This window comes from Phascolarctos cinereus, unplaced genomic scaffold (genome assembly GCF_003287225.1).
Source record: "Phascolarctos cinereus isolate Bilbo 61053 unplaced genomic scaffold, phaCin_HiC Scaffold_1;HRSCAF=81, whole genome shotgun sequence".
NCBI classification, from domain to species: Eukaryota; Metazoa; Chordata; class Mammalia; order Diprotodontia; family Phascolarctidae; genus Phascolarctos; species Phascolarctos cinereus.
This window is the reverse complement of record NW_027555514.1, coordinates 25,265,559-25,292,140: the sequence shown is the minus strand read 5'-3', so window position 1 is coordinate 25,292,140 and position 26,582 is coordinate 25,265,559. Positions and strand designations below refer to the sequence as shown.

The 26,582-nt window shown below is 40.2% G+C and overlaps 1 protein-coding gene across 9 annotated transcripts in view; it reads left to right on the top strand.

Annotated features, from left to right (window-relative positions):
* The window catches only part of RBMS3 (RNA binding motif single stranded interacting protein 3), a 1,402,476-nt gene that overhangs the window by 662,385 nt on the left and 713,509 nt on the right, over positions 1–26,582 (top strand). The window contains exon 1 of one of the 9 annotated variants that reach the window (XM_020993349.2): positions 4,686–5,636. The exons of the other annotated variants lie outside the window; for them this stretch is intronic. Within the exon in view, the coding sequence (XP_020849008.1) occupies positions 5,562–5,636 (75 nt within the window). The 5' untranslated portion in view covers positions 4,686–5,561. Of the gene's footprint in view, positions 1–4,685; positions 5,637–26,582 lie in introns of those variants that run through there. 9 annotated transcript variants of the gene reach the window in all.

The window sequence follows — 26,582 nt, the reverse complement described above, 5'->3', positions numbered from 1 at the left end:
ACTAGTGATACAAAGACAAATGTGAAATAGCCCTGCTTTGAAGAAGCTTACATTCAGCTGGGGAGATACAACAAATACACAGAGAAGTCAATACCAACTAATTTCCAGAAGGAAACCAGATTACAGTTTAGGGAATCAGGAAAGGCTTGGTGGAGGGGGTGATACCTCAGTAGGCCTCAAACAAAGATAGGGGCTCTGAGAGATGGAGGGTGAGGAGGAAATCCATCGAGAGATGAAGGAGGAGGAGCAAGCCAGCCAGTTTGACTGGAATGTATAGTATAAGTAGGGGTGTAATAAGGCTGATAGTTGGGAGCCAGATTTTGGAAGTATGTAAGTAGCAAGCTAAGAATTTTGTATTTTTTTTTCCTAAAAGAAATAGGGAGCCATTAAAGATTTTTGACCAGGTACTCTCATGGTCAAATCAAATACTTAGTACTTTCTTCTCTGCTTAAACGGTAAGATTTGAAATACAAGCCTGGGCTTCATTAGGTACCAACTTCAACTGGAGCTTTCGCTGAATTTCCTGTCCCACACTCAATGGTACTTCCAGAAACAAACAAACAAACAAGCAAACAAACAAAAATCAACAAAATATTGAAGCAAAAGTGCTGCTGCTTATTCAGACCAGATAGCCTGTTATCTTTCTGTGATCTTCATTTAACCTAACACTTTTCTTAAAGTGCAATTGCTATGTGTTTGTATACAGGATTCTCATATCTGAATGGAAAGGGTAAGAAATGGAGGAGGGGGCTGTTCTTTTAAACAATGTCTATCCAGGTCCTCCATGACTTCCCAGAATCAGAGGTTCATAGACAGAGCTGGATAGGCATCTAGTACAATCTCCTAATTTTACAGATGGAGAAACTGAGGCTTAGAGAGCTTCAATGACTTGCCCAAGGTCACATGGGTACTAAGCATCCTGGGTGAAATTTGAACCCAGTACTCCTACTTCTAGAGGGACTTTTGTTCTACTCTATGATTGCAATATAAAAAAATGTGAAATGCTCATTTTCCTAAACAATGATATTTTTCCATGGGCAGTTATTTGCATCTGTTTTAATAAGGAGAATCCTTTGCCAGGATAACTACCAGGGGCACTTACTGACTGGGTGCCTCTGGTCAAGTCACTTAAGGGTTTGCCTGAATTCCTCATCTATAACATGAGCTGGAGAAGGAAGAGCCAACCACCGTGTCTTTGCCAAGAAAACCCCAGATAGGGTCGCAAAGAATTGGACACAACCCAACAAGAACAACATGATAAGCAGCTTCCTTAGATTACTACCTCCTTATCCACCATGGCTTTCCTTAGTCATATCACATCTTTCCTTTGCATTTATATGAGTGTATGAGAAACACATTTGTATATGAGTGTATGAGAAATACATTTAACTAAAAAGGAAATAGATTTAACTAAAATGTATTTAACTAAAAACTAGCTACTTTTAACAGTCTTCAATAGGACTAATTATATTATTACATTCTCTCTTTATTTCTGTCTCGCTGTCTCTGTCTCCCTCCCCCCACATTCTATTCTCATTGATCCTCATCACATGCCCTTTATAAGTTGATATGTCTTGATTGTACATGTATAACCTGTATCAGTTGCTTGCTGTCTTGGGGAATGGGGTGGGGAGGGAGAAGGGAGGAAAAAAATGAAACTCAAAATCTTATAAAACATGAATGTTCAAAACTATCTTTACATGTAATTGGAAAAATAAAATACTGTTTACCAAAAAAAAAAAAGTAAGCTGATATGTCTGACCCTGGGTCTCTATCAGAGTAATGACTGAGTTGTCTTGAACTTATGCCTCTCCAGACTAGATTATAAATCAGGTGTAACCAGGAAGAGTCAGAATTCTTGATTCATTTTACCATCCTTGGAACTGTACAAGAGTTGTTGGTTAGCCTGAAAATGGAGCACAGCTGGGCTCCAATTTAGATACTACCTTAAACCAGTTAGTGCTTACCTTAACTTGATCATTTAAATGGAAAGCAACACCTGTCCAATAGAGCAGAAAAGATTTAAAAACTGACTGAGTTGAATGACGGGACACCCAGATTGCCATGACTACTGATATCAGTGGGAGACTTAATTTTCACGAGTGTAAAAGCCACATTGGATCTCCACGTGTTACTTCAGTGAAGATTTCAAAGTGGAAAGGGACATCTTAGGCTACGACAGTTGGTGCCTCAAAGATGTCAGTTACCCATTGGAGTGGGATATGTTTTTGTGGAGTGTGATGGTTTGTGTGGGAACCCATGGTGGTGTTAGTAAAGTGCCGGGAACTTTCCTGAGATGCTTGCTATGTGTGACTTGGCCTCCTGAGGCATTAGCAGATGTGTCAATGTCAAGAGCATGTCTGATTCGACCACCAACCATAGCAATTTAGACCCATGGAATCTTGGCTCTTAGAGCTGAAACTGACCTCAGGAGAAGCAGTGTGTGTTATTGTTATGAACATGCCAGTGTTACTAGTTCCACTTTCTGTATGAAGGCAGGTCAGAGATGATTATCCCTGTTTTCTAAATGACATACTTGAAGTATAGAGGGTTTAAGTAATTTGCCCTGGCTCACATAGCTGGTAAAGGATGAAGTGGCTATTGGAACTTAGACTTTCTACTGCGTGTTATAAAGACATTAGCATTTCCAACTTTTTTTGGGGGGGAGGTATGGTTTTGGTCTAAAGGAATTAGATTGACCTGTCACTTCTCTCTTCTCCCCATACATATAAACGCAAACACACACACACACACACACACACACACACACACACACACACACACATCCTTGTGTTTTTTTAACAAAATTTTATTGATGTTTACAGCATCGTCATAGACCTACCTCCACTATTGTAACAAAGAAAATCAATTAAGCAAAAGAAACTGTCAAGTGACTAAATCTGGCAGTACACCGTATGCAACATTTCGTATCTGTAGTTTATGACCTTTCTACCTTCAAACCAATAATTGCCTGGATGAGCAAATGACTCCTCCAGTGATGGTAGATCCATATATTTGCCATGCGTGTCTGTTCTGCTTGTCTCCTCTGTTCTCATCCATTTGGTAATAGGACAGCATAGGAACCTGTCCCCTAACAGAAGACCTCTCTTAGACCTTTCACTTTCTTGCCTACTCCCAAGAATATAAAGCCCATTGGTGTGCCTATGCCACGGGCATGCGCCAGCACCCAAAAGAAAAACACAGCTGGCGGGTCTAATTTTAGCCTTGCCTGCCTTGAAAAGGGTCCCTTTAAGGAAATACATTTTCTCCTGAAACAATTTGTATTATAATATAGCAGCTGACTGTCATGTAGGAATATTACATATTATTAGTAAAAAAAAATCAGCCTAGTAATTATACTTTTTTTTATTTAGAAATAATTGTCAGTGAAGCCACCAATAATCTGATACATGAATCAAATTAATTATGCAGGGATATAATTTGAGATAAGCATGGTGATAAAAAAGAATCCAATGAACCTAAGAGATCTTTCTTTTGCTTTTCTTTTCTTTTCTTGCTTAATGGCTAAGAAAATCTGAAATCTCATGTTTCTATTGGATACTAACCTTCCAAAATAGGCTTTACATTTCCACAGCCCTTCTCAGTCTTCTGAGCTCCCCAGGAGAAGAAGGGTTAGCCCCTTGACCTGAGCTTTGATTCAGGAAGCATCTGGTTCTAGTGTGTTAACAGGTTTATTTCTAACCATTAAGGCATCCCCCTCTCCCCTGAAAGCAGCAAGGTTAGTCTCTCTCTCTCTCTCTCTCTCTCTCTCTCTCTCTCTCTCTCTCTCTCTCTCTCTCTCTCTCTCTCCTTTCTCTTCCTCACTATTTTCTTTTTCTCATTTTATCTCCCTTTCCTCTCTCTCCTCTTTGCCTCTCTTTTTCTCCTCTTCCTTTCTTCTCTCATTTCCCTCTCTTATTTTTTCCTCTTTTTTCTTCTTCCTCCTCTCTTTACCTACTTTTTCTTTTCCTTTCTCTTTTCTTTCTCCTCTCCCCACTCCTCTCCCTCTTTCATTCTCTTCTCTCTCCCCTCATTCTCTCCATCTTCCCTTTCTTTTATTCTTTCTTTTCCCTCTCTCTTCTCCCTCTCTCCTTTCTCCTCTTTCTCATACATTCACCAGGCATTCTTTCCAGGGATACCCCTTTTCTCCTCCTCCTCCATTCCCTCTTATACTTTTTTCCTTCTCCTTTCATAGTCTTTTCTATTTTACTTGGTTGTTTGGTTTTTCTCCTAACTTGCTGCCTCTCACTCCCCCCCCGCCAAAAAAAAAAGAAAAAAGAAAAAGAAAAGAAACAAAGAAAAAAAAAAGAGGAGGCATGAAAATTAAAGAGAGAGAGAGAGAGAGAGAGAGAGAGAGAGAGAGAGAGAGAGAGAGAGAGAGAGAGAGAGAGAGGCAGGCTGGCGGCTCCCGTTTGCCCGGCGTGGGCAAAAGAGTCAATACTCCATCGGTTGCTGGCGCTGAAGTTCCCCAGGCCAGCCCAGCCCAACTCAGCCTCCTCGGCTCCATCGTGCCTCAGCTCAGGCTCCAGCAGCTGCCTGCCTGGAAACATGGCTTTGCTTTTCCAGACAGCCAGCAGAGGGAAGCGAGACTTCACTTGCAGGAGGGACTGAGGAAGGCAGGCGGGCAGGCGGGCAGCCTCTCTCCCCCTGTCTCTCTTCTGTCTCTCTTCCTTCCCTCTCTCCCTCTCTCTTCCTTCCTTCTCTCTCTCTCTCTCTCTCTCTCTCTCTCTCTCTCTCTCTCTCTCTCTCTCTCTCTCTCTCTCTCTCTCTCTCTCTCTCTCTCTCTCTCTCCCTCCCTCCCTCTTCCCTCCCTCTCTCCCTCCCCCCTTCCTTCCCTCTCTCTCCCTTTTTTTCTTGGAGGAAATACTGCAGCCTTCTGGCCTGCGTCTGCCTCTCCAGGGAGAGGCTCACTCTAGTTCCACCCACTGGCTGGAAGGAGGGGGTTTGAATGAAAGACAAGACAAACCTTAAACACCATGTCACTCTGTGAGGGAGACAGCGGCAACTAAGCTGGAGAAAGCTTCTTTTCTTTTTTCTTTTTTTCCCCCTTTTTTTTCCATTTTTCTTTTTTTTTTTTTCTCCTTTTGGTGGTGGAAGAGAGAAACAGAAAGAAAGAAAGAGCAAGAGAGGGAGAGACACACACAGAGAGAGGGAAGCAGGTCTGCAGCTCGGAGTTTACAATCTTCCAGATTCCTGTACCAGGACTTCCCACCCCCCCTGCCCTGCCCTCCAAACGGGGGAAATTGACATTACTACAGACCAGCCTGTTACAGGAGGAAAAGCCCCGGATCATAACTGAAGGGGGTCAGGGGCGGGCAGGGGTCCAAGGCAAGATTTGGCGGGGTGAGAGTGGGGGATTTTTTTCCTGCCCCCGACTTTTTCTCTCCCTCTTTTGAAATTCTTGCTGTGTTGGAACTAGCGAGCAGTCTAAAGACAAGGAAGTCTCGGAGTTTCATCAGTCATCAGCACTGTCAGGAATAGTGTTTTTGAGAAAGAAAGGCCCGGGGCACTACACCCTGCCAACTGAGTTCCCCTGCATCGGAGATAAAGATTCCAGCTACATGGGCAAACGTTTGGAGCAACCACAAATGTACCCTCAGTACACTTACTGCTATCCTCATTATCTCCAAACCAAGGTATGGCACATGCTGCCTGCTGGGTCTGTCCAGCGGGGGCAATGTGATTGCATTATGCACTTAGTCAGTTACTGCTTTCTCTCTCTCTGTGCCCCCCTCCCCATCACTCACTCCCCTTCCTTCTATGTTTCACAACCAGGAGAATACCAGGCAAAGGCGATGGGCAGAACAGGGGTGCTGGGGCTGGAGGAGAGCAGTGGAGGGTAGACCTAGCCAGTGTAAGAATTGTAGATTTCTCATTCCATAGGGGATCGCAGTTTCAGTTCAGTCCCTTTGTTGTTTCGGAGGGCTTAACTTGGTTTAAAGGCTCACTTGTCCATCACAGGTAGACAGCGGTGGTTAAGGGGAAGATTTTCCTCCAAATCCCTGATCATCCATGGGGAGTATATGAGTTACAATTTTAGTGTTGCTATGTGTGAATTCAAGGAGTTTGTAGCTTTGAAATCGTGGTTTCCACTAGGTAGGATGTGTTGGGTTGATGGGGGGAGGGGGTAGAAAGAATCTCAAACTTTGAGTCGCCCAAGTTTGGAATGAGGCAAGGATGTGGGAAGGGCTCAGGAGAAGCTAATCAAAATCAATGGGAAGATGGATATTATTTTAAAATATGTGTTTAATATTTCATTAAATATTGAGGTCTGATCTGGACACTCCATATGACATTTAAGAGACTCTGAAAATAGATTCTTTCTACTTTTAGAAACTGCTTCCCCTTCCTCAGTCAGCACAGTTTTGGAAAACAGGCCTGTGTCTTGTAAAGAAATGGAATATAATGGATAATAATTGGACACGAATTGGTTAAATACCTTAGTTTATGACTGTCTGTACCCAGATGATCCAGAGTGTACTGTGCTTAACTGCACAAAGGATATCCTATGTAACCATGCGGAGGGCAGTGCCAAATGTGAACTTTGGAGCCAATGGAGATATCCAGACACAATTATAATTCTCAGGTGTGACATCACACCTAGGAATTGCCAAATCAATTAGATGTGGTCTCTGTGCATTTTTATAATCCAAAACAACCGATTCTTTTGGGGGCATACTGGGGAAATGAGGATTTCCCTTTGGAAAAAATACCACCCTACTTTGGAACAGTTTAAGTTTTTAGAGCTCAGATGACATTTCCTTCATAATTCAATTATCTTCCTGTTCCATTTGTAGCCTTTCTCTTCAGTCTTTAAAATAAATAAATATGCAGAGTGAGTGAAGCGTATTGTCCCCAGAACCCCTTGATAAGATTAGAGTCCTGCCCTTCATGATGCAGTTCCCTTTCATTTATTCTCTATCTGATTGAACCGAGTCTGAGTGGACAGCCAGACAGTGCAGAATGTTAGTGCTGTGTTAAACATTATTGTTATCTTATTATCTTTTTTTTTTCTAATTGCCTGATGGCTCTCCCTGCCCCTCCAAGGTCGACTTGCGTTGTATTTTACCTTTGTGAGTGCTTAGCTCTCGCTGTTCTGCCGCCGATGCAGCAGCGTCATTCCCTGGCTCTCCTGTTCTCTTTAGCCTTTAGCTGAAACTGCTCGGGGGATTGGGAAACATCGATTGTTGCCTTTCCTCAAAACCCCAGAAAGGCAAGGACATGGGGGAAAATGGGGGGAAATGTATAATCCATCCCCTTACACTCCTTTCCCTTTTTTTTTTTTGAAAAAAAAATAAAGCTTTCAACTATTGTGTGAAAAATATTATATACCATCCCTTTTTTACTCATGTAGCTGCATTTTGCCAAATATTTGAAATATCATGCTGTCTTTTTAGCCTTTGCTTTCTACTTTGGAAAAATATTTAGAAATGAAACTTCGGCTTAAGATGAATGAAATTGTCATCCATTTTTTTTAACCTGTTACTATTGGACAACAATGAAGACCACACATAGTTTACTAAAGATGTGTGCAAGATAGTCTTTGCCAGTGAAATGTGAATGCATGAGGGGAGAAGAGAATGAGGCAGACAGACACATACCCATAGAAATTTTTCCCCTTTCTCAGTATTGGGGTCCTAAAGAGTTGAGAGTTGTGCAGACAGGCAGCATCTGGATCTTGTTATTTTCTAGCTAGCTAAAGCCATCAGTTGCTGGGACATTCTAAAAGAAGTTAGATCCATTATACAACCAAGCTGATATTTGGGTAATCAAATAACAGGGTGCTGCTAGGATGCCTTATCAGTTTCTCCCCCTTACCTGTTAATGCATGTTGCTGACACATTATAGAACTCCACGAGGGTCATAGAGTTCCTAACTTTTTTTTAAACCCCATTCTTGGAATCTCCATGTGTAAAGATATCCCCCTCATGTTAGTGCTTGGAAACAGGGGGAGGAGGGGAAAGGATCATACTATAAAGTCATATAGAGAAAGGCTTTCTGGAATGTTAAGTTGCATGGTGTGGAATCCAGAATGACCCCCACTCCAACTCCAGCATAGGAGAATAATTGGGATAGTTCTATATATTTTCTCCTAATTCTGTGCCTCTCTTTTTTCCCCCTTTCTCCTTTGGTGGGTATCTTTGCTTTCTTTTACATCTTTGAAGAAGTTTGGTGAAGACTGGAGTGAGATTCACCAGACTTACTATATTCTTCCAAGACTTGCCAAATTAATACAACTTAATATAAAACAGTACCTCTTGGAAATAATGCTAATTGGTAAAGAATTTGCAGAAAGGGAGTGTGTGTGTGTGTGTGTGTGTGTGTGTGTGTGTGTGTGTGTGTGTGCGTGTGCACGCATGTGTGACATCACATGTGAAGTTGCTTTCAGAAAAAAAAAATAAGATGTCCTTGGGCTGTTTGGAGTTCTTTAGTATTTCTGAGGAAATACTTTGTGGAAATGTAAAGAAATCTTAAAAGTGTATGTCCTTATGTTCCCTCCAAAAACCCCGAAGTATAGTTTAGATACATGCCTCTTTTTCTTATCATGGAAGAGGAAATGAGTGCAAATAAAGAATACAAATTCGTCCACCACTCTTCAGGGTAACTACATTTCAGGAAGAAAGGAAGGTAATTGGGAGCGTTGTGACACTGACCCTCTCTTCTCTTTCTCCATTGTTTCTGGTTGATGTTGATTTCTTTTGGATTCTTTTCACTTAGATCAATTAAAAAACTGGAAGATGTCTATGATTTCTTTTGATCAGGCCACTAAGCCTGTGTGAGTGAGTAGGACTATTTGGGGGGAATTCATGTTCTCTTCACCCTGGGGCCTTGCTCCAGAATGCGTCCAGGGCGGAGGCTTTACTTGCTTTCATTTTCTGCAAATTTATGGCACCTTTGGATGAATTTCAAACTGCTTAAAAAACATGCTATCGTCTATGGGAGGGAGGTGCATATGTTAGGGGATAGGATATAAAACCAGATGGATTATGTATCTAGGCATTGCTGAGAGATCCAGTTATGCTGCACTCCTAATAGCAAATGTTCACATCTTAAATCTGGTTTGGTTTGTACATTCTCTCTCTCTTTTTTTTCCTCTGTCACTGTCTGTCTGTCTCTGTCTGTTTCTGTCTTTCTCTCTGTCTCTCTCTGTCTCCATCTCTCTCTCTCTCTCTCTCTCTCTCTCTCTCTCTCTCTCTCTCTCTCTCTCCTCTCTCTCTCTCTCTCTTAAATTTTCTGTTCTATTTCTTTTAGGAAGGCACCATGACTTTGGCCAAGGAAACTTTGAAAACTGGATGACAAGACACATGATATTTAAAGATTGGAAATGATTTGATTAAAACAAAAATAGCTTCAACCAAAACAAATAAACAAACAAAAAACTATAGGCTACCTCCTTCCCAGAATTACCTGGCAGGGGCCTGGTTTCTCTTGTATTTTGTATAGCCTCTGTCAGAGTGTGAGGCCTAAAAAATAGGACTGTTGGGTCTCAGACTAGAGAGATAGATAAATAGATGGATGGATGCATGTGTACGTATGTTACGTATACACATACTCCCATGTGCACATATGCATCAAATAATTCATACCCATGACATCCTCAGCCTAGGGAATCCTCAGCATGAACACGCTCCCTACAGATGCATAACAATGTACCCTCTGTAACTCTTTCTTTTAGTTGCCTGGGACTCCAGCAATTTAATGACTTGCTCAGTGTCAAATAGCTAACTTGTTAGTGGCAGGATTTGAACCCGAGTCTTCCTCATTCCAAAGCTGGTACTTAATCCAACGTGCAATAGTGACTGTTGGATACTATTAATGACTCTTAGGATATATCCTTGTCACCTCTTTCATTCCTATCCATTCCAACACACCTCTTTTTCTGCTGAAGGAATTTTATTGTTCAGAGCCTTCAAAATCACTAGCTAACTTGGATTCTCTTTTAAAGATGAGGTTGCTGAAACTGGGGGAACCCAAGAGGTTAACCAGGAGTAAGGAACCTGCGGCCTGAAGGCCACATGTGGCCCTCCAAGTCCTCAAGTGGATTGGATTCAAAGTGCCACACTTGAGAACCTAGAGGACCACATGTAGCTTGGAGGCCACAGACAGAGAGAGACAGAAATAGAGAGAGATGGAGACAAAGGGAAAAAAAAAGAATGCACAAACAAATGAGACCCAGAAGTCAAAAAAACCACAAGTCACTTAGCCTCTCTGAGACTCAGTTTCCATATCTGTAAAATAGGGATAATAATACCCTTCATATCTGACAGAGTTATGATAATACTCCAAAAAGACCATGAACATAGATTGTTTTAAGAAATGTTAAGTGCTAGGTAAATAACAGTTTACTATTATAGGGGGATATGAAACATACACCCCTGTTTTAAACCATGCCCTCACCTACCAAAGGAATTCTACAGAGTTTGAAGCATGTCTTATTCTGAGATGCATGGTCTAGGCTGTCCTATTTCCTTTAAATGACAACAGATTTCTTTTCAAACAAAGAACCCCCCAGACTCCCCAAATAGCTTTTTTCTTTTGTCCTTTTCCTCCCCTCACCCTTTTGCTTTGCTCCCACCAAGGCTTTCCCTATTTTCTGGTCGCCTTGCACAGACTGCCTTCCCTGCTTTGGGCCATCTGGTTCTCCAGAAGGTACTGAAGAAAGGGTTTCAGATGCTGGGATGCCTGACAGGGCTTCTCTGGCTGGTGGGATTCAGATTGTGTTTGGTGCCTGGTGTGAAGTAGGGGTCAGGTGTAAAGAGTAATTCATCAACCACACTCTGATTTCAGGCTGTATTTCCAACCATCTGCAGCCTGGCCTGTAGCCAGGGCTCTCACAGTCTAGTTGGAGGCCCATGTGATAGGACTAAGGTAAAAGTCAGCAGTTAGGGATGGAGGAGGAGGGGCAAGGCCAGGGAAGCAAAAAAAAAATGATGTCCCCATCACAGGGTTGTTTGACTGTAGCTTTTGATTATATTCAAAGCTACTAATAGGGTACCTGCTTTATTTGTCACCAAAAATACCACGAGGTCAGCTTAACCCATCAGTTTGCCAGGCCACATGTAAGCAGAGATGCCTGGCTGGGTGCTAGCATGGAGGAAAGACTTTGGAATTTCCATAGGATTTATTGATTCCTATTTGCTCTGGAATCTATAGCTGGGAGCTTGCCAGTTGTTTTAAAAACAGACAAGGAAACCCTACACATTACAGGTGCCTTTGAAAGTCTGAAACACACAAGCCTGTTCGTCTGAAAGTCCTTCTGGCCATAGATTTTTAGGGATAAGTTCTATTTCTGTTGCTCTGAAGAGTAACGTGATAGTATGAAAGTATTACCCATCTTCTTGTTGATTTTATTTCAGTGTTTTTTTTTAATGCTAATCAGTTTAAGGGAAGAAAATCAGGCGAAGGGCCTCTTTCCCTCTAAACTTTTATCCCTCGTAGAACAGAGCATATGCTTTAGCTGACACATCTCTGCTACAGAGTATCTGTACTCTTTGCTTCTCACTAGACCAGATTTGGTTCCTGCATATGTAGGAGCAACAGTATTTGAAAAGGCCTGCTTGGTCTCTAGCATATTTTCACCTCTAAATTCAATTCAGATTACTGATTAAGCACATGCTGTGCACCGAGCATTGTATCTATAGGCATGACAGCAGATACAAAGTCTAGAGAAGATGTGGTAGCTCTTCTCTGGTGGGGATGGGGAGACAGAGCAGTGACCTGGAATTCAAGTAACTTAAACTTTCTGAGACTCAGTTTCCTTATCTGTAAAACAGAGATAATACTACCCTTCATATCTTACCGACAGAGTTATGATAATACTCAAAAAAGACCACATACATAGATTGTATTAAGAAATGTAAAGTTCTTTGTAAATAGGTTTATTATTATAGGGGGATATGAAACATACATAAATACTTATGATAATAATCTGAGGAATATATTAGAGAAGGATACTAAAGACATTCGTTTATTATGTACATATATTAAAATATCTTTATTCAGTTTTTGAAAGAATTCATTCAGGGCAAAATGAGTAGAAATGGGACCCAGATTTCCGTGAGGGGAAAAAAGGCACCAAATAGCAAAGATAAGAACAAGTGGGTGGGAGGTAGGTTCATTCTAGGTCTTGCTGTAAGAGGCCTGGATAGCATTCGTTTTGCACTGATATGATTTTACACAGGCCCTTCTGACGTTATCGGTCTTTCTGGCAGAGGCTATGGGCTCTGGCCCAAACATGCCAATTCCAAAGCTTCCAGTAAGTGAACCTAGTTTTTTTTTTTCTTTAAATAAGCATCTAACCCATTTTTCCCCTTAAAAGAAAGCTTATTTAGTGGTAGAAATTTTATTCGCATAAAACGGTTGATGTTTATCCAAAACTGTCTTCCAATACTACATTAAAATTTTGTTTTGTAACAGTCTCATGAGCCCCAGCTGTATGTGATTAAATCGTGTAATATCAAAAGCATGTGCGAAGACATGCTTTTATGATATAGCTAGCTATTCCATAACAAAGGGCTGCAGATGGGCATTGGAGAGGGCTGAAGAGCCAAGGTTTCCTCACGTGCTGTCACCCTACATACTGCATATGGGGTGCCCCTGTCTTTTTATGTCTTTTTTTGTTTGTATGTTTCCTTCCCCCCCCAATTGCTTCCATGCCTAAAAGTATTGAGAATTAAAAAAAAAAGTTGATAACTCTCTACTTGAATGTGAGCTTAAAAACCAGACACTTGAAGAGTATACAATACTTAATTACTTTAAAAATTGTGATCCTTAAAGATTGTCACGTAAGTACAGGCTGTCCCAAAAGTCTTAGTGCAGGTGTAAGGTATTAAACCTTAAGCCTGAAGACTTTAGGGACACCCCATACAAAATGCAAAATTTAAGTTAAGAAATGATATAGACCAAAAGACAAGGGTTACTTTCCCCTCTCCCACCCCAGCATAAAATTCAAGAAGGAAAACATGATTTGTTTAACATCTCTTTGTATTTACAATCCACTTGCCCTTCCCTTTCTTGATGTTTTCTGTTATTTTAATAAACTGTTCCTGATTTGTTCACACTTTTTTAAACTTCATGGACATTCAGTAATTTAGATTTCGGTCTACAGGGCATTTAATTCCAAAATAAAAACAATGCTGTTCTTTCCAAAGTGAGCAAAACTAGTGGTAATGAGGACCAGCCAGTGAGGGGCAGTGAAAGAACTGACTTTTTAACCACAAAGCAGCAGGCTGACTTCTTAGGAGGTATCTGGAGAGGTACATTTCTTGAACCACATGCTTGACGTTAGCATGTTTGCTTTTTACTGTGTATAGGAGAGTATATGATGGTTGCTCCCATTCACCCAGTTCAGTTATTTTAACCAAAGCTGTTCATTTTTTCCTCTTATTGGTTATTTCAGTCATGTCATCTTGATTGTGTTAACTTATTTATAATCTATAAATTAAATATACTCTGTAAATTTCAGCATTTATTAGTGGAAGCCTAAGCATATCTCAGGTGCACCATCATCATACATGTATCATTATATCATTCTCCCCTGGGGTGATTAACTCTATAGCCCTCTTGAAATTATTGGGGTTTTTTTTTATTACTTTCTTTGTCCTAATCAGTTTTTGTATTTTATCCCCAAATCTTGTAGAATGTAAAGTCCTTGAAGAATTCATTTTTGTCTTTATACCCATAGTACTTGGCAAAGTACCTTGCCTCCATTTTGTTTTCCTAGGACTGGACTTCTGCTTCATTGGTATATAGAGGCTCCTGGGAGGAGCCAATCAGTGTAGATTGATACCTCCTTTTCACTTACACTCTAGAGAGGTTAAGTAGCATGCCCATGGCCATGTAACCAGAGTATCATAGGCAGGATTTGAACTCGGACTTTACTGACTTGAAGAAGAGCCCCTATTCTCTCTGTTCCCCACCATGCCTTGCCTCATCTTGGACAATCCCTTCTCCCCATGAGTTTAGTTCTGAGATATATTAGGACAAATTCCATTTCAGGCATTTCCAGAAGGATGCCAGCAGCAAAGAGGTAAAAGTTGAGAGTGATTTTTCTCTTTATCTAGGGAAATTCTCTGATTCCAGTATTCACTTGGTAGAGATATTAATTTCTAGGGAAATATTGCTGAGTGCTTTTCCCTCACTCCTGTTATTCCTTGACTTGGGGTCTGTTGAGTGGGTGAAAGGCTCCATTTCAGAGTATCAGTAATATTAAAAGGGGCTCTCAGTTTTGGTGGCTCTGAAATTTTTGTTCCCTTATTCTGATGTCTTGTGAACTGTAAGCCAAATTGTGCTTTGCCAACTGTCTGGCATAGTGGCAAATCTAAACGTATTCATCTTGCTTCCTGATTCTATCCAAGATCACCAAAACAAGCACATTTCTCTTCTGAGAGTGGGTGGAGAGGTGTTCCCAAAGTTGGAACGGAATGATAGGTATCCTTTAATCTTTATCTTTGTATGTTTTTTTTTCACTTTAGTTGTTTTCTAATCACTTTGCTTGGACTCTCTAGAGGCGGAGCTTCTCCAAAGGGCTTAATATGGATAGTACTGTGTTGTACTTCCTTTCAACAGGGGGCTTAAAGTTGAATACTGAAATAACTGCTTTGCTGAAGCAGCGGTCTGTAGTCACTCAGGCCAGGTAAACTGGGCCAGTGATTTTTGACCTGAATGTGGCTAATGAGTCTGACCTTTGATTCATGCTCATAGGAGGCTGAGAGAAAGATGGCCAATATTTAAATAGCTATTGATGGGCAGGGTGCCACTTTGACAAGGATTTTCCCAATGAGCAAAGCTCTTAAGAAATTGAATTAGATCCCCAGATGAAAGCTGGGATTAAGAAATCCTCCATGGGAAGGGAAAGTACTTAATAATGTATGCCCCTCTTCAATCCCCCCCACACAGTGGAGTAGAGGCTTCCTTAATGAAGGCACTCATTTTTATCTTTGAATCGGCAGCACCTATCACAATGCTTGGAATATAGTTAGGTGCTTAATAAATGCTTATTGAATGTATCAGTGAGCAAATGAATATATGAATGAAAAGTGGAACAGAGGCTGACTGTTTCAGGAGGTAGGAAGTTCCCCCTTACTGAGGTCTTCATGCAAAGGATGAATGAAGCCTTCTTGATATACATGGAGTAGATTCTGGTGCAGGTAATAGCTGAGCTTATCGTACACTTCTGATACTGAGATTCTTGGATTTTCATTCTCCAAGATGCAGACACAAGAAAGAATTAATTTCCTTATTTCTTATTCGGCCCTCCCACATCCTATTTTCCAATTAAAGACTCCAACATAGTATGTTAAGTTAGATATAAACTGAATTCATCAACATGAATGTAGTCATGATCTCCCTGCCCCAATTTGGATAAATGCTACTGTAAATGAGTAGAAGAGAAACATACTCCTATTTGCTAAAGTAAGGATTCTTTGAGGTCATAGTCTCATCCTTTCCTTATCTTTGTGGAGAGAAAGGTATTTTAAAAGTAAAATAAATGCCCTTTGCAAAACATTAATGGTGAGAGCTGGCCTTGATTGACCTTTATTAGTGACTAACATAGCCCTATGTTTATTTCCTTTGTTACCTTGGGAAAGTCATTTCCCTTCTGACTTTCAGTTTCTTCATTGCTTAAATGAAGGGATTAGGCTAGATGGTCTACAAAATTCATTCCTGCTTTAAATTGATGAGACTATAAAAGATTAGTGTTTCCTTTGTGTGTGTGTGTGTGTGTGTGTGTGTGTGTGCATGTGCGTGTGTGTGAACTTTTCATGTATATAGTTGCAGCATGTTGGGTCAATCAGGTATGAAACTCTTATGGGAGAACAGCTACAAGAATTAGGCATGCAGACAGACTCATCAGTTGGTTACCTGGGTGGCCTTGGACAAGGAGCTTAATCTCGCTGGGCCTCTGTGTCCTCATCCTTAAATAAGACCATTGGACTTGATATCCCCTAATGTAACCTCCAGCTCTAGGAGGAGTCTATTAGCTGGACAGCTAGGAGTCTGGCCATATAGCCAACCAAAAAATGAATAAAAGTACAAAATGGTCCTCACTTATGCAAACTCCCCTTCAATTTCTCCAGGGAGAGTGGCAATAGAGGAAAAGGAGGAGATGGTGCTAAGCATCACACCATTTTAATACAATCTTTAGATGCCAATCTGGAGGAAGACATGGAGGAGACTCAGAATGGACAAGCAGAGATGGATTGCAATCCACATCATTAGAAAGAACACTACCTCAGTAAGACCACAGTTCTATCCAGTTCTACTGGAAAATCGGAGGGAAAGCATGCAAGGAAGGCATGCATTTGTTAAGTGTGAAGGAAGGGAGTATACAGATCAGTTAGATATCTGAGCCATTGAGCTAGGAAGTCTAGGTTACTCTCGTGTCAGGAGGGTTCTTTTTCACCTTAGCCTTTATCTGACATGGAATTTTTGGGTGGTGACAGGTAGCCTAGGATCTCCTAAGAAGTTTCGTATTTAGAGTCAGAAAGACCTGAGTTAAAATGCTGCTTCTGTTATTTGCTATTGTGAGCACAGGCATTTTTCCGAGTTTTAGTTCCCTCATCTATAGAAGGGGATAGTGATAGTTGTATAACTTGTCTCACAGGGCTGTTGTGAGGTGAATGCTTTGGAACACTTAAAAGACTACAAAAATGTGAGCTGATTTTTTTTAATAGGAGACAGAGAATGGTGTTTCATATAATGGAATGATTTTAGTTGGTCTTTCTGTTCCATTCTGAGATCCTTGTTTCCTAAGCAATTATGAAACATGTATAGGATCCACTTAGGATCCTAGTATGTGCCAGGAACCATGCAAAACTCTAGGGATACAAAGAAAAGCCAAAGATGATCCCTGCCCTCAAAGAGCTGATTAGGGAGGGAGATAACGTACAAACAAGTAGGTACAGACAAGATCTATATTTAATCACAATTAGAGATTGAGATAAATTCCTGGGTACAATGTAATAAAGGATGAATTTTCAGCAATTTATTCAGCATTCAATAAATCCTACTATTTGCAGTAAAGTCAAGGGATATGTCTTAATTGATTTTGTACCTTCTGATAAATCATCTGTTTAGTACATCTTTGTTTATAGTAGGTAATTAGGAAATCCCAGCTCCTGTTCCTTCTTTTGTCCTCGTTGTCCCCAATACCTGGAATGATATCCCTACTCACTCATATCTACCTCTTTGGAACCCATAACTTCCTTCAAATCTCCACATACATGACATTTCCTCTATAAGGCATTTTCTGAGCCCCCAGAAGTTAAATTTCCCTGTCCCCAAATGACTTCATCTTTACTTTCTACATACATGTATACAAGCATATAGAAAGCGTTCATGTTATACTGTACCCCTCATCTCCATTCCCAATAGAATATAAGCTACTTAGGGTCTGGAACCATTTTCATTTTTTGTCTCTGTATCCCCCACATCTAGCATATTCCATTGTAAATAGTAGGTACTTAATCAATGCTTATTTGAATTGATAGTTGAATGATCCAATGAATAAAGTTGGTTTTGGGGGGATAGGGTTAGGTATTAAACTTTTTTGATTTCAATTGTATAGGCAGCTCTCAGTGAGGGATATTTTCATCCAATATAGGTTGGTGCCTTCTCGTCAACACCTAAGCTCAGAGAGATGCCTAGAACCCAGTTATTCCTGTCTGAGGCTAGCTCTTTATCCACTTTGTAACTCTGAGGTGTAATCCTCTGTCATCAAAAAGCTTACCCTCTATAAAGGATTTCTTAAATTAGCAGAGGGCTCATATTAGATGGTACATCTGTGGAAATTCGCATACTTCTTGGGACTATAGTTTGGTGGACTCTTTGCTGGGAATCTAGCTGTATGTTGATAGTTGACATGGTTTTCGTAGTTTCTCTGATCCCTAATTTTTCCCTGGGAGTAGAATACACAGCACTTCTGTCAAACAGATAAGTCGTTTAATTCCTCTTGGACAGACGAGAAAACCAAATCGCATGTCCTCTGACTTGGCCAGGATCCCGAGAAAGCATGTGACAGCTCCAGGTTTAGAACCCTTTGCCCCTGAATTCCCAGTCTGCTGCTGAACCTGTTGAGTCACAGTGCATTTTAGCAAGAAGAATGTTATATTTTTAATCTGAGGCAAACAGGAAATTCTGGCCAAAAAGAAAACGGAAATGTTGACTTCTCTACTCGTTAAAACGTGAGCTCTTGTATGGAAGGTTCCTTATTCCACCATCTTTATGATACGTCTCCCCCCCCCCACTCTGCTTTAGGAATGGAAAGTTTTTATGCTGGAGGATTTGTTTTGTTTTGCTTTTAAAGTTGTTTCAGAGTCCAGTGTAGAGTTGGATAAGTGAACTGAGGTGAATAATGAATATGGAAACAAGTGTGTACCTTTCACAGTAAAAAATAGTCAAGCATGATAGCTAGAAAAATATTCTCCCTATCCCAGCTACTATGAATATGACAATCAAAGATTTACAAAGTGCTTTCTGTTGCCTTTCTCATCTGAACGCTCTCAGGAAGACAACGGCCCTAGTGAAAAAACCAAAACAACAACAACTTATAGATGGGAATCAAATAGGTTGGGCAGCCAGCTATCAATTCTAATTGCCACTGTGGGTGAGAATACCCAGTATCATAGAATTTGCACATTGTCCACGTAAAAGTATGAGTGAAAAGATCCCACATGGGTGCAATCACAGGTCTATTAGCATAGGAGACCAGACAAGGGACCTGAGACTCAGAGAATGTTTGATGTAGGATTTGAACTCAGCTCTTCCCAAATCCAAATCAGTCACTCCATTCAGTATGCCATGCTGCATTGGAACATTCTGACATTTTAAAAAAGGCACTGGACTCATTTCTGGATTTAACTACCTAAGTTTCCAGAGAGAGACACATAGAAGAGTAAAGAAAATGCAATGAAACAGTCTTTTGATGAAACATCTGAGAAGAAGTTCTATTGGACCAGTCTTTGGCTGATCACCTGGGAGTTCCATGCCTGGAAGCTGTACCCACAGAAAGAGTTCACCGCAGACAAACGTATACACTTGCTTCCTAGAGAACAGCACAGGCCTAAAGTCAAGGCGGAAAGGGAGGTCTCAGAAAGGTGGCATCTTTCAGGATAGCTCCAGTGGTTTTGATGTTCTTTGAGGTCAAATGATCTACAAAGGAATTTTGATGGGCTAAGTGGGCCAAAGCAGACTTTGACCTTTTTTTTTTTAAACTGGAAGTCAGGAGGTTCTGAGTGAACTTAATAGTAAAATGGGGAGAGCAACCCCTGACCCCACCAACACACACACACACACACACACACACACACACACACACACACACACACACACACATACTTTCCACACTGAGGAAGTCAGAATATCTTTCCAGACCTTGAGATCAACCAGCAACACACGATTTAATTAAGAAATGTGACTCTATTTTTTCTTTTGTTCTAGATAAGTACTGTACATAAACCTTAGTGATCCTAAAATGGTGAAATAAGGATTAGTACCTTTATGACCTTTAGGCATGTACTTTGTCAATATTGTAAACACATCTCTCCTCTGACCACCACATTATTGTTGCTATCTGTGTAGAATGAATTCAAGTAATGGAGTAATCAGAAAGGAGCAAGATGAGGAGAGGGAAAGGAAGAGAAAAGAGAAGGAAAGAAGAAGGAGGAGTGTGTAGGAGAGAGGGAGATGTGAAGAAGAATAACAGTAATGATGATAATAATAAAATGGCTAACATTTATATAGTGCTATAAGGTTAGCAAAGAACTCCAAAAATGTTTTCTCATTTGATAATATGAGAAAGAAGAGGAGAGAGAGATGGAATAAAACCAGAAGTGACTTTCTGGCCTGTCATCTAGAACCCAAGTTGACAATTTTCTCTCTTTTCAAAAGAATATTTATTAATTTGTTAAAGTATGATTGATTTGTTAATTGATTTCAATTAATATTTTCTAGAGGCTATTAAAAGGACTGTTCTTAATCTAACCTTTTTTCCAGAGTAGGAAAGAGTCTGATTGGGGGGAGCAAAAGTTATTTTGTTAAACACATATAGTTAGGTACTTTTCGTTGTTGCTCAGCTGTGTGTGACTCTCTGTGACCCCATTTTGTTTTGTTTTGTTTTGTTTTGCAAAGTTATTGAAGTGGTTTGCCATTTCCTTCTCCAGCTCATTTTATAGATAAGGAACTGAGGCAAACAGGTTTAAGTAAATTGTCCAGGGTCACCCAGCTAGTAAGTGTCTGAGGCCAGATTTGAACTCAGGAAGATGAGTCTTGCTGATTCTAAGCCCAGTGCCCTATCCACTGTGCCACCTAGCTGCCTCAGTTAGGTTCTTAGTAAATATTTTTTGAATGATGATATGAATGTGCTCATTTGGGATTTAATGTATGAGCTAGGCATTCTACTAAGTGCTGGAGATAGAAATGTAAGAAAGCATGACAATCTTTCCCCTTAAAGATCTTACATTTTAATGGAGGAAGACAGTACATGATGAATAGCTGGAAAGGAGGGTAGGGAGAGGTGGCTGATTGTGGAGATGTCTGGAAAGTTTCTTATAGACCTGTTTCAGGGCAAGAAAATAATGAAGTTTACCTAGCAGAACTTGGACTTCCAGGGTCTAAGTCCAAGAATGAAGTTGAGTTGAGATTAGCTGGGAGTTATGGGTGAAATGGTGATGATAGCCTGAGTAGAGGCAGCTTGGTTTAGAGATGGGCAGGAAATATGGTTGCAGTAGAAAGGGGACTAGATTTGGAGTCAGAAAAAAACTAAGATCTCCTTCTTCAGACTGTATCACCTTAGGCAAGTTATTTTATCTCTTGGCCTTTTGTTTCCTTCACCAATAAAATGATGAGGTTGGACTGGATGATGCCCTAGGACTAAATCCTATTTTAGATCTAAATCCTATGTCCTAGGGTGGATAGAGACAAAAGGATGAATAGCCTTTGGTATTTAACTCTTGTTGTTAGAGTATGACACGGTTTAATCAGGGAGCCTGACTTATTTAGCCAATAGCCATTTTGTGGCATCAGATAAAAGTGAACCCTCATTAGAACCAACCCCCAGAGTGTTTTGTGTGTCATGGAACAAAACAGCCCTTTGATATTTATTTTTCTGGCTTCTTCATAAGGTTATTGGTTCAATGCATGGATGTAACTCTCAGTTCCTTTGGTTGCATTATTGGGAAAGGTCCTTATTTTCAAGGCATAATTATTGGAATTGTTTAGGATGTGGGATGTGGGAGTGATGAAAAGTGACTTGTAATTTACATGTACTCTTAAAAAACTCAATCCACTTTTATGCTTACATAAAACTTTCATGTGGCATCCCCACTGTGTTTCCAACAAGAAAGAACTATGATAAAAGATAGATCAGAAGCTTTGGTGGCCATGAGATTCAAATGAAGCCTAACTGAAACAATAGGGCAAATAAGTCTTTGCCTCATTTATCTCTAGGTGCCCTAAATTGGTCTGAGACTAGAATGGTGCTTGGGAATTAAGGATGAGTGAACAAGATAGTCACACTCACAGAATGTAATAGGCATAAACAGTGTAGGAGGCGGTAACTTTGCTTTGAAAGATTGGGAAATGAATTGGATCAGAGAACTTAGCTCATTTTGAGTTAGTGTTTTCTGCCATGAGAGTTGAATTTAAGAAACTGTATATTATTTTCAATGATCCCGTGCTATTCTTTTGACACACCAGTGCTATCTCTTAAATACCAATTTTCTCTAGTGATGCTGTATGACTGTGAATCACAAAAAAACCCAGAAAAACATAATCTCTGAAGGATCAAAATCTCACATGACTCAAATGACAAATAAAAATGCAATTTGCATATGAGGAGGCTACCTCATACTACCAACGAAGACCTGGATTGATGTACATGTTATTATTCAGAAAATATAGGCAAGGAAGGTGAACTGGTCATGATATACTCAAGGATGAAAGATGGGTAGCACAAGTGTTTCACTGGTAGCAGAGTGCTTAAAAACCTAGAGGAATGTTAGTACCTTCTCTTTATTGATTACTACTAATTTATCTTATATTTGTATATGGTTCTTTGCGTGTTGGCTCCACCACTAACTAGCCTGTAAGATCCTTGGAAGCAGGGACTGGTGTTTGATCTTTATTTGTATCTTTAGTGCTTAGCACAATGACTGGCACATAGTAGGCATTTGACTGGAGAAAAACCTTCAGTTCCTAGGGGTATGATCTGTGGCTGTTTCACCGGTAGACAAGAGTCGCTCAGGAAGGGAAAGCTGAGATGAGTTATGATCTCCCCATTTAGGAGCTGTACCCATGCCGATTAGGTCATGGATCTGTCAAAGTAACAATTATCCACTCTCTTTAATACTATTCTGTTTTTGTTTTCAGTAGTTCATTTTAGTTGGTTTGCTCTCGTGCCATCTCTTCTACGTTCCTCCTTGCTCTCGTACTGGATTTCCTCTAGATCCCTTTTCATCTCATATCACATGTACACCTGTCCTTATCCTCTGACATTTCCCTCCTTGCCTTTTAGTATCTATTTTACTTCTTCATTGCCTTTGCCTCCAGCCCTGAGTTTATCCTTCATTCTTAATACTTCCTATGCCCTCAATTCTCCCCTGCATCCTAACCCAGCTAACTGTCCTTTCCCTCCTTCAGGGACATGCTTGGTTGATCTTTGACTTCTTCTTTCCCCTCTGTTATAAATTCTGTTTTTTTTATTTTCCAATGCATTGTTTTTTCTCTTTCATTTTTATGCTTTTGGGTTGACTTGTAATGTCTCACACTGTTAGTGTGGTCATTTCATGAGTCTTTAAAGGGAGGGTGGCTAAGTAGTATCTTGACCTCTGAGTTGCTTTGTTGCTGAATGAGTGAATTCTGGAGATTGCAATCAGTTTGACTTTTCCTAGGCTGTGAGAACACCGGCCAAACTGAGCGGGACAGGACAGAACAGAACAGAACAAGAGGCCAGCTCACCCCAGAGCAGCAGGACCCTTCTGGTTGGACAGAAATCCCATGAAGACCTTTTGTCCCAAACTAAATATGTCTTTCCAGGGGCCTGGACTTGAGGCTTTTTTGAACTCTTTCCTAGAAGTACTACTCACTGGTGTTTTATGATAGCCATCATCTGCTGAAATTGTTCACTGTACTTGAAAAGAGGGTAGAAAAGAATCAGAGCTATGATAGATCTGTTGCTGGGGGAAAAAAAAAAACCTTCCACTAAATGTGTTCTAATCTGGGTTAAGTCCCACTGCTTCCATTTCTGTCCTGCATGGCTCTCCCTCTCCTCTTTCTCCAGAATTGTTTCATTAAGCTCAGAAAAAAAAAAAAGAATCATAACAGTCATTTTAATTTTATCTCTCCCTTATATGCAAGAAAAAGAAAAAAAACAATCTTTCTCATATGGAAAAGATTTTGATTTTTTTTTTTTTATCAATAATATTAACCAGAATTTTAACTAGCTACAGTAACTGGGGCTTTTCCCTGGGTGCCAACATTTAGAAGGTGTCAAAAGAACTTACATGCTTTCTGTAGCTGAGCCTAGAACTTAGGAAGAACAATTAATTAAAATGGTAAATTTTTACTAGCCCAGTTTTTTCCCCCTAATCTGCTTCCCTTTCCCCTCCCAAGTGCCCCAGGAAGAAAATTATAAATTGTGGCTCAGCGACTCCTTACAACTCTATATTGTTAAAAAGCTGTCTGGGTTTGTAGTTAGAAAACCTGGGTTCAGATACCAGATGTGCCACTCACTACCTCTACGAAGACTCAATCTCTGAGTCTAGGTTTCTGTAAAAATGAAGGGGCAAACATTGGTGATTTCAATATATATTTTTTTCTTGTTGCTCAGTCATTTCAGTCAGGTCTGACTCCTCATGACCTAATTTGGGGTTTTCTTGGCAAAGATACTGGAGTAGTTTGCCATTTCCTTCTCCTACTCATTTTACAGACAAGGTAACTGAGGCAAACAAGGCTAAGTGACTTACCCAGGGTGACACAGCATATAAATATCTGAGACTGGATTTGAAATCAGGAAGTCTCCCCAACTTCAGACCCAGTGCTCTATCCACTGTACCATCTAGCTGCCCCTCAATATGTATAAAGAGCTCTTTAAAACTTTAATTGATTTTTGTTAAAAAAAAATGCAACCCAACAGATTGGCTTATATGGCTGAGTTTTTCATCAGAAGACCTAATACAAGGGCTCATATCCCAGCTTTGCTCCTCTCTGCCTTTGTGATGTTGGGCAAATATCGGGCAAATCACTTACCTTTTTGGCTGCTTTAGTATCTTCATCTATAAAATTAGATGCAGTAGCCTCTTAGTTAATTTTCAGGGCTAAATCCACAATCCTATAACCAAAAACAAAGTAACAAAACAAAGACCAATAAGAAAAGGGCTTGGTTGAAAAACTCACATTTCTAACATTCAGTGCTTGCCCCAGCTTGGCCACGTCTTTCAAAGTGTAGACGAACAATTGACGCTCCGTAGCTAAATTCAGCCTGCTCCTTTGGAAATGTAAGGCTGGTTATTTGGACTTTTTTTCTAAAACAAATGAACTCTAACATGAGCACTTTCTTCTGTTTTCTTTTCTCTCTGTGTGTGCATTTGTGTGTGAGACATTTGGTTGGTTAGAACAAATTTGAGTAAGTAGCATTTTGTGTAATATATGGGAGATTTGAAGACTATTTCTAATCAGTTTTTTATTTCTGTGAAAATTAATTGTATTTACTATTTAATTAGCTTTCAAAGCTGACCAAAATCTTTTAATGGTGCCTGGCAGATGGAACTGAATTTTCAGTGATTAATAAAAAATAGTACATTTGGGTGAAGAGAGGGCTTGCTAACAAAAATCTTGTTGGTACCAATTGCTAAATCTATGAAAAGAATGAAATTTGGGATTGACATGTAGCAAAGTTTCCTAATAATTAGAAGCATCCTCACCCACCCCTGAGACAGTGGTGTCCCCTTCTCTGGAGAATACCAAGCAAAGGTTGGATGGTCAAACACTGGAGATATTGACCTCAAGCTTCCTAATCTGGGCCACCCAGGCTGTCACAGAGATCCATGACAACAAGAAGGTTAGGACCCTCTGGTTTAGAGGATAGAGGTTTCAAATTGGAGTCAGGAAAACCTGGATTCACATCGTCCTTCCGAGACATACTAGTGTTATAATCGTGCACGGACAACTCACTTAACCTCTCAGTGCCCCCAGACAGCTCTTTAAGAATAAACAACAGAGGGGCTGTTGACCTATATATAAGGACAGGGAATTTCCATATTGAGAATCCCCTACATTAATGAAATCACAGCTCTGGATGCAGAATTTTTTTTTAAATGAGTGTGGTAAAAACAAATAGGAACTATTAATTCAAAATCAGAGTGAAGGTGGGTCAACTGAATTTGTTAACAAGGACATAGGATGAACTTTGGACACACATGTAATGGAACTCAGACTCTTATGGTCATTCAGAACAAGGCAATTCATTTTGCATTTTATTTCTCTCAGTTCCCTCTTCCTTATATTGGTTGAGAGCTTGAATAGAGAAAATTTACTGTTGATTCTTATAATTCTTCTGGAATCCAGTGGCCCTTCCTGCCAGAACTATAGGCCTTCCTCAGCTCTAATCTGAAGATGTTCTACTGTAATCTAAATCAGTCAACAAACATTTATTAAGCATTTATCCTATGCCAGGCACTGTGCTTAGCTCTAGGGATATGAAAATGACCAAAACATGGTCTGTGGAGCTTACATTTGAGTTGAGAAAATATCATGTAAATAGCTAAGTACATTCAAGACACAGAGAGTATAAATGGAAGATCATTTCAGGGAGAAGACACTGGTAGTGGGGGCTGGGAGTAGGACATTGGAAAGACCTTTAGTATCAGATGAGATTTGAGTAGAGTCTTGAAGGAAGCCAGGGAAGCTGGGTGGAAGAAGGGAGAAGAGAGACAATTCCGTGCTTGGGAGACAACTGGAATGTCTTATGTGAGGTGGAGCTATAAAAAGATTGGGAAATGATTTGATCTACTGTGATCTTAAGATCAACTAGTTAGAGCTGGAAGTGACTTCTTAGATTCTTGCCTTTCATTTTAAAGGTAAGGAAATGGTAACTTTGAAAAAGACAGTTTAAGTGACTTGTCCAAGGTCACACATAAATAGCAAGGGGACAAACATGGACTTTTAACTCAAGTCCAATATTCTTTCCCAGTGTACCACATGGCTTCCCTTCTTAAGTGCATAGGATTTTTTTTTTTAACCGAGGAAATTGTGAAGGAGTAAAAGAGAAATGTCTACTTCTTGCAAACAGTTCAGAGGATCTTGGTGTTTCCTTTTCCATAAACAAAGCAGATGTTTGAGAATGTGTTGATGTCTCCTTGACTGCTTTGGGTGTGGCATGTTGCCTTTCCACCAGATGTTTCTGCAGACTCTCCATCTGGGATTCCAAGTTATTAACTTTTGCATCAGTTTGTCCACTTGGGATTTTGGGGCTTTCCACATCATTCTATCCTTCTGTTTTCATCTGGTATGACTCTGGCAGGGTGGCTGGCAAACTTTCATGGTCCTGGTTCCTTTAGCCTGTAACTGAAAAAGAAATCATTCCT